Genomic DNA, 8,537 nt, shown 5'->3' with positions numbered 1-8,537 from the left:
GTATGAAATGTTCCTTTCATATCTCCAATTTTCTTGAACAGATCTCTGGTTTTCCCCATTCTATTGTTTTCCTCTATTTCTTTGCATTGCTCGTTTAAGAAGACCCTCTTGTCTCTCCTTGCTATTTTTTTGGAAATCTGCATTCAGTTTCCTGTATCTTTCCCTATCTCCCTTGCATTTTGCTTGCCTCCTCTCCTCCGCTATTTGTAAGGCCTCGTTGGACAGCCATTTTGCTTTCTTGCATTTCCTTTTCCTTGGGATGGTTTTCGTTGCTGCCTCCTGTATAATGTTACGAGCCTCCATCCATAGTTCTTCAGGCACTCTGTCCACCAAATATAAATCCTTAAACCTGTTCCTCACTTCCACTGTGTATTCATAAGGGATTTGATTTAGATTGTATCTTACTGACCCAGTGGTTTTTCCTACTTTCTTCAGTTTAAGCTGGAATTTTGCTATAATAAGCTGATGATCTGAGTTACAGTCAGCTCCAGGTCTTGTTTTCGCTGACTGTATAGAGCTTCTCCATCTTTTGCTGCAGAGAATATAATCAATCTGATTTCGATGCTGCCCATTTGGTTATATCCATGTGTAGAGTCGTCCCTTCATGGATCAATGCCTTGTCGTGGCAAAGGGGCTTGAATAACTCAGAGAAGCTATGAGCTATGCCATGCAGGGCCACCCAAGATGGACAGGTCATAGTGGAGAGTTTTGACTAAACGTGATCCACCTGGAGAAGGAACTGGCAAGCCACTCCAGTATCCCTGCCAAGAAAACTCCATGGACAAAGACAACAGGCATATAAAAGTTATGACGCTGGAAGAGGAGCCCCTCAGGTCGGAAGGCGTCCAACATGCTACTGAGGAAGAGTACAAGTAGATTCAGAGCTGATGAAGCGGCTGGGCCAAAGCCGAAAGGTCGCTCAGTTGCGGATATGCCTGGAAGCGAAAGGAAAGTCTGATGCTGTAAAGAAAAATATTGCATAGGAACCTGGAATGTAAGAACCATGGATAATGGTAAGCTGGATGTGGTCAAAAATGAGATGGCAAGAATAAATATTGACATCCTGGGCATCAGTGAACTAAAATGGAAGGGAATGGGCGAATTCAGTTCGGATGACTATCATATCTACTACTGTGGGCAAGAATCCCATAGAAGAAATGGAGTGGCCCTCATAGTCAACAAAAGAGTGGCAAAAGCTGTAATGGGAGGCAATCTCAAAAATGACAGAATGATCTCGATACGAATCCAAGGCAGACCTTTTAACATCACAGTAATCCAAGTTTATGCACCAACTACCGGTGCTGAAGAAAGTGAAATTGACCAGTTCTATGAAGAAGACTTACAACACCTTCTAGAAATGACACCAAAGAAGGATGTTCTTCTCATTACAGGGGATTGGAATGCTAAAGTAGGGAATCAAGAGATAAAAGGAACCACTGGCAAGTTTGGCCTTGGAGTTCAAAATGAAGCAGGGCAAAGGCTAATAGAGTTCTGTCAAGAGAACAGGCTGGTCATCACAAACACTCTTTTCCAACAACAAAAGAGACGACTCTACACATGGATATCACCAAATGGGCATTCATACACTAGTTATTCATACACTAAATATTGGCTGATAATCAAGAGGAAGGCAAAACGGACTTGCTCGCCTCTGGACTGTTAGGACTTTAAACCTAAGACGCTGGCAAATTAGCAAGGTCATGTGACTTAAGTTGTTAAGTCGTTGTTGTTAAGATGCTCAGTATATATAGAGCGTTTGTTTTGTTTGCTTGTGGGGTGTGGAGCAGTCATGTCTGAAAGCTCTGGAGATGTTTCTGTTATCTGTCTGCAATAAAACTGTCTTCGAAAGTTGGGCTTCCGTGGGTCGTTTCTGCTGCAAAGCTGCAAGGATTTTACCACAACAAGAATCCAGCCGCTGTGCTTAATGCTCTGCAAAGAGAACTGTTTCTGGTCTGTGCAGCGCAGCAGAAGCGTTTTACTGGACCAGAACAGGAAAACCTCTTATGGACAAATGGCAATACTTTGAACTGGGATTTAATGTGACTTCAGGACTCAGCCAGAACCATTTTTTCAGTGTCAGGCTTTGACCCTGGGACATGCGAAGGAATGAGGAATGAGAGTTTCTTTGTGCATGGGCAGAGTGCTGAACGGCTACAACCAGCCTCTGCACATCTGAGCTTAAAGGGAACGGCTTTTGGGAGAGGCATGTATAGGTGCGCTTAAACCGAAAGAGGTCGCTTTAGAAATTCAGCACCATTTCTTACATGTTCATAATAAGTAGAACTTAAAAATATATGCATCTTGATTTTAGGAAAAGGGGTTTTTAAGTGCTCAGGCTCACAATGTAAAAAAAGAAAAGAAAAAGAAAATAACACTTGCAACTGTAAGTATCTTATTTTTCCTTATTTTAATAATTTCAATGGGGGGTGTGACAAAAAAAATCCGCACCGGGTACCACCTGACCTTGCTGGGTCGACAACTCTGGGAAACAGAGGGGTTGGGGGGCTGGAGGGATCTTTGCACTACAGCGCTGGATATGCTTAAGACGGCCCTGGCTAAACTGGTGACTGGGAGTGGCCACTGAGACCACGTACCACCGGTCTTGAAAGACCTACATTGGCTGTGCCCCTGGGCATTATAAGTGATTTGACAGCTGTAGCACGGCAAAAAAAAAAGGCAAAGAAGATCAGCTGTCAGCCTTCTTGCCGAGCTACAGCTGGTTGCCCTTTACGTTACGCTGATCTCCGCCAGTTGCCGCTCACCGCTTGTGGCAACTGGCAGAGACCAGCAGAACACAAAGGAGAACCAGCTGTAACGTGGCAGGAAGGCAAAGGAAGATCAGCTTCCCGCACTGACAGCTGATCTTCCTTTGCCTTCTTTCTATGCTACAGCTGGTTGCCCTGTTGCCGCGCGCCGCCGCTTCGGCTTTCTATGAAAACCTCGTTGTCTTGCGAGTCCCTTGTGCAAAGCAAAACGCTTTCGTCTTGCGGGTTTTTTGTTGCGCGAGGCATTCGTCTTGTGAGGTACCACTGTATTTAATAATAATAATAATAATAATTAATAATTTATTATTTATACCCCGCCCATCTGGCTGGGTTTCCCCAGCCACTCTGGGCGGCTTCCAACAGAAAAATTAAATAAAACAATCAATTAAACATTAAAAGCCTCCCTAAACAGGGCTGCCTTCAGATGTCTTCTGGTAGCTGTTTTTCTCTTTGACATCTGATGGGAGGGCGTTCCACAGGGTGGGCGCCACCACCGAGAAGGCCCTCTGCCTGGTTCCCTGCAACTTGGCTTCTCGTAACGAGGGAACTGCCAGAAGGCCCTCGGTACTGGACCTCAAAGTCTGGGCAGAACCATGGGGGTGGAGACACTCCTTCAGGTATACTGGACCGAGGCAATTTAGGGCTTAAAAGGTCAGCACCAACACTTTGAATTGTGCTCGGGAACGTACTGGGAGCCAATGTAGATCTATCAAGACCGGTGTTATGTGGTCTCAGCGGCCGCTTCCACTCACCAGTCTAGCTGCCGCATTCTGGATTAGTTGTAGTTTCCGGGTCACCTTCATAGGTAGCCCCACGTAGAGCGCATTGCAGTAGTCCAAGCGGGAGATAACTAGAGCATGTACCACTCTGGCGAGACAGTCTGCAGGCAGATAGGGTTTCAGCCTGCATACCAGATGGAGCTGATAGACAGCTGCCCTGGACACAGAATTGACCTGAGCCTCCATGGACAGCTGAGAGTCCAAAATGACTCCCAGGCTGCGCACCTGGTCCTTCAGGGGCACAGTTACCCCATTCAGGACCAGGGAGTCCTCCACACCTGCCCGCCTCCTGTCCCCCACAAACAGTACTTCTGTCTTGTCAGGATTCAACCTCAATCTGTTAGCCGCCATCCATCCTCCAACCGCCTCCAAACACTCACACAGGACCTTCACCGCCTTCACTGGTTCTGATTTGAAAGAGAGGTAGAGCTGGGTATCATCCGCATACTGATGAACACCCAGCCCAAACCCCCTGATGATCTCTCCCAGCGGCTGCATGTAGATGTTAAAAAGCATGGGGGAGAGGACAGAGCCCTGAGGCACCCCACAAGTGAGAGCCCAGGCGTCCAAACACTCACCCCCCACCACCACTCTCTGAACACAGCCCAGGAGGAAGGAGCGGAACCACTGTATGACAGTGCCCCCAGCTCCCAACCCTTCTAGACGGTCCAGAAGTATGTTATGGTCGATGGTGTCAAAAGCCACTGAGAGATCCAGCAGAACTAGGAAACAGCTCTCACCTTTGTCGCTAGCCCGCTGGAGATCATCAACCAGTGCAACCAAGGCAGTTTCAGTCCCATGATGAGGCCTGAATCCCATCACAGAGAGAAGCATTCACCAACCCGCAAAGCCCATCGCCCAGCCCTTCCCGGCTAGCTTTTATAAGCCAGGATGGGCAAGGATCAAGGAGACAGGTGGCTGGTTTCACTCGTCCAAGCAGCCTGTCCACATCCTTGGAGGTAACAGATTGGAATTGATCCCACGCAACTGGACCAGACAGACCTCCATCGCTTCCCCGCCCCGGCCCTGCTCCCACGGTGGAGTTTACCTCTTCCCGAATCTGAGCGACTTTATCTGCAAAAATTTTTTTGCAAAATCATTGCAGGGGATCATGGGGCCCGTACTGGGCCCCAATGGAGCAGGTGGTTTCACTAAACTGCGAACCACCCGAAAAAGTCTCCTGCTGCTGTTTTCCGCAGATGCAATAGAGGCGGTGAATAAAGTCTTCTTCGCCGTCGCTACCACCACTTGGTAGGCTTGACATTGAGCTCTAACCAGTGTCTGGTCAGCTTCAGAATGAGTTATCCGCCACCGGCGCTCTAGCCGTCTCAACGATTGTTTCATTGCCCTCAGATCCATGGAGAACCATGCTATTGTAGAGGGCGCTTCGGAGCCAAACAGTCAACAGCCCTGGTCAACTCGACATTCCAGCGGGCCACCAGGGAATCGGCTGTTGAGATTAATAGCCCGTAATTGGCTAATTATCGATAACACAGCTTTGTGAGAAAGAAAGATAGCAGAGAAATCTATCTGCCTGCGAACAAATTCTTAGCTGCGTTGCAGACGTACCAAAAATACTCGCCCAGTACGCTCCGTCACAAATGCCCAGCCTCTGTTTCTAAAAACCGCAGAAACATAACCCCCAAGTCCGAATTGGTCCCACCTCCCTGGAGAGGGGAAGAGTCGTGGAGAAGTCCAGTTGCACCAGGTAGTGATCTGACCATGGCACTTCTTTCGGTTCGCTTTTACTTAGTGTCAGATCACCAACATCCATACTTGATCTGTCAATATTTTCATCTTCTGCCGTTCATGTTTTTGCACCCTGGTATCACCAGGAAGCTGTGGATCCTTGATTTTTGTGTTGCAGGCTGTGCCCTGGGCATGATGTGTGAGTTAGTGGCGGCTCCATGCAAAAAGGTGAAGATCCGTGAGGATCCGTGCTTCAAAACCACGTTTTTGGGCCACGGTGTCACCAGGAAGCTGTGGAACCTGGATTTTTGTGGTGCAGGATGTACCCCTGGGCATGATATGTGATTTGAGGGTGACTTTGGGGGGGGCCATGTAAATAGGTGAAGATTCACGAGGATCCGTGCTTCAATACCACGTTTTTGGGCCACGGTGTCGCCAGGAAGCTGTGGATCCTTGATTTTTGTGGTGCAGGCTGTACCCCTGGGCATGATATGTGATTTGAGGGTGAATTTGGGGGGCCCCATGCAAATAGGTGAAGATTCGTGAGGATCCGTGCTTCAAAACCACGCTTTTGGGCCACGGTGTCGCCAGGAAGCTGTGGATCCTTGATTTTTGTGGTGCAGGCTCTACCCCTGGGCATGATATGTGATTTGAGGGTGAGTTTGGGGGGGGGCCATGCAAAAAGGTGACGATCCGTGAGGATCCGTGCTTCAAAACCACGATTTTTGGGCCACGATGTTCCCAGGAAGCTGTGGATCCTTGATTTTTGTGATGCAGGCTGTACCCCTCGGCATGGTATGTGATTTGAGGGTGAATTTGGGGGGGGGCATGCAAAAAGGTGAAGATTCTTGAGGATCCGTGAGGATCCGTGCTTCAAAACCACGTTTTTGGGCCATGGTGTCGCCAGGAAGCTGTGGGTCCTTGATTTTTGTGGGGCAGGCTGTACCCCTGGGCATGATATGTGATTTGAGGGTGAGTTTTTTGGGGGGCCGTGCAAAAAGTTGAGGATCCGTGAGGATCCGTGCTTCAAAACCACGCTTTTGGGCCATGGTGTCGCCAGGAAGCTGTGGATCCTTGATTTTTGTGGTGCAGGCTGTACCCCTGGGCATGATATGTGATTTGAGGGTGACTTTGGGGGGTCCCCATGCAAATAGGTGAATATTCGCGAGGATCTGTGCTTCAAAACCACGTTTTTGGGCCACGGTGTCGCCAGGAAGCTGTGGATCCTTGATTTTTGTGGTGCAGGCTGTACCCCTGGGCATGATATGTGATTTGAGGGTGAATTTGGGGGGGGCATGCAAAAAGGTGAAGATTCTTGAGGATCCGTGAGGATCCGTGCTTCAAAACCACGTTTTTGGGCCATGGTGTCGCCAGGAAGCTGTGGGTCCTTGATTTTTGTGGGGCAGGCTGTACCCCTGGGCATGATATGTGATTTGAGGGTGAGTTTTTTTGGGGGCCGTGCAAAAAGGTGAGGATCCGTGAGGATCCGTGCTTCAAAACCACGCTTTTGGGCCATGGTGTCGCCAGGAAGCTGTGGATCCTTGATTTTTGTGGTGCAGGCTGTACCCCTGGGCATGATATATGATTTGAGGGTGAATTTGGGGGGGGGCATGCAAAAAGGTGAAGATTCTTGAGGATCCGTGAGGATCCGTGCTTCAAAACCACGCTTTTGGGCCACGGTGTCGCCAGGAAGCTGTGGGTCCTTGATTTTTGTGGTGCAGGCTGTACCCCTGGGCATGATATGTGATTTGAGGGTGAGTTTGGGGGGGGGGCATGCAAAAAGGTGACGATCCGTGAGGATCCGTGCTTCAAAACCACGTTTTTTGGGCCACGATGTTGCCAGGAAACTGTGGATCCTTTGATTTTTGTGGTGAAGGCTGTACCCATGGGCATGATATGGCTCAGTACATGAAAATGTGGGAAATTTTTTTTTTTGTAAAAAGTTTTTTTAATAATTTTTTTACATGTTATGTTTGTGTACCCATATCAAAGTGTTTTGGCAACAAAACAAATTGTTCCCAGAATGCTTCATTCCAAAATGGCTGCCACCTGAATGTAGCACATGTTGCAAATGATTTTGTTTCTGAATTTAAACATACATTAAAGGTAAGATAAAATCTATTCAAACCATGAAAACAATGATTGTAATATGTCTATTGAAAGCTTAAAATGTCATCTTTCAATTGCAAATGGTCTATATTGCTCCAATTACATTCTTAATTGGTATTGATTGATGTTAATTATTGATGATTAAGCTGTAAAGTGAGTTACCAAAGCAAGTTATTTTTAGAATATCTTTCTGAATTGGAGCTTCAGAATTAAACTTTTCTGCATTTTCCTTCCGCAATTATGGTAACTCACGTTACAGTGCTCACTGTGACGGTTTTGAATTGTTTTGGTATATTTTTCTTTTTCAACCGACCTACTGAAGGGTTAAACCTTTATGCAGCACTGTTATATAAAAAGGGAACAAGCCACAGCCTACCAAAAACAGAGAGAAGCAGTAGGACGAAAAGACTTTGATCAGAAGACTGCACTTATACAGGTTGACTTTTCGGGAAATTACAGCTGTGTGGCACAGGATGAAATTCAAAGTGCCCACTGGAAACAAAACCAAGTAAGCTTGTTTACTTGCTCAATGTGGTATAGTGGGAAGCACCACCCATTGGTTCTTGCTTCTGACAACCTAGATCATTCAAAGGAGACAGTGGTGTGTTACATAGATTTCATTTTGCAGCAGATTCCCAAAGAAGTTGACATAATTAATGTATGGTCTGATGGACCGAGCTCACAATTTAAGAACAAATATGTTGTGGCTGCAATTGCTGCTCTTGAAAAAAAGCACCACAAGAATAAGGTGGAACTACTTTGCTACATCGCATGGCAAAGGCCCAGTTGATGGCATAGGAGGGACCATTAAGCGTCAAGTTTGGAATGCAGTGAGAGCAAGAAAGCAAATAGTTTCCAATGCCACTCAGTTTGTCACCACAGCAACTAAAGTCTCCAAAGTGAAAGTAGTGGAGATGACACCAGGCCAAATCATTAAACACAAACCTATTTGCTCCATACTTTCTACAAATAGTGATGAGTAACTAAGCAGACCTGTGAAGTCATTGGCGTAATTTCCCCACCTACTATGGTTAATTCAAGTTAATTCTAAACTGTCTCTAATATTCATGTTTAAATAAATATTTGTCAAAATTTCCTAAATGACAAGAAAATAATTATTTACCTTCATAGAATTCCAATGCCCAAAATTATGATTTGAAAAGTAACATGAGTTACCATGTTATGTAGCGTGAGT

At 46.6% G+C, this 8,537-nt stretch overlaps 1 protein-coding gene across 1 annotated transcript in view; it reads right to left on the bottom strand.

Annotated features, from left to right (window-relative positions):
• Positions 1–2,727: 2,727 nt before the first annotated feature.
• Positions 2,728–8,537, bottom strand: part of LOC132591471 (tubulin polyglutamylase TTLL11-like) — a 29,274-nt gene continuing 23,464 nt past the window's right edge. Inside the window, exon 3 of the mRNA XM_060270100.1 lies at positions 2,728–2,774. Within this exon, the coding sequence (XP_060126083.1) occupies positions 2,728–2,774 (47 nt within the window). The remainder of the gene's footprint in view (positions 2,775–8,537) is intronic.

The sequence above is a fragment of the Zootoca vivipara genome, chromosome W, assembly GCF_963506605.1.
Source record: "Zootoca vivipara chromosome W, rZooViv1.1, whole genome shotgun sequence".
In the NCBI taxonomy this organism is placed as follows: Eukaryota; Metazoa; Chordata; class Lepidosauria; order Squamata; family Lacertidae; genus Zootoca; species Zootoca vivipara.
This window is presented reverse-complemented; position numbering and strand designations above follow the sequence as displayed.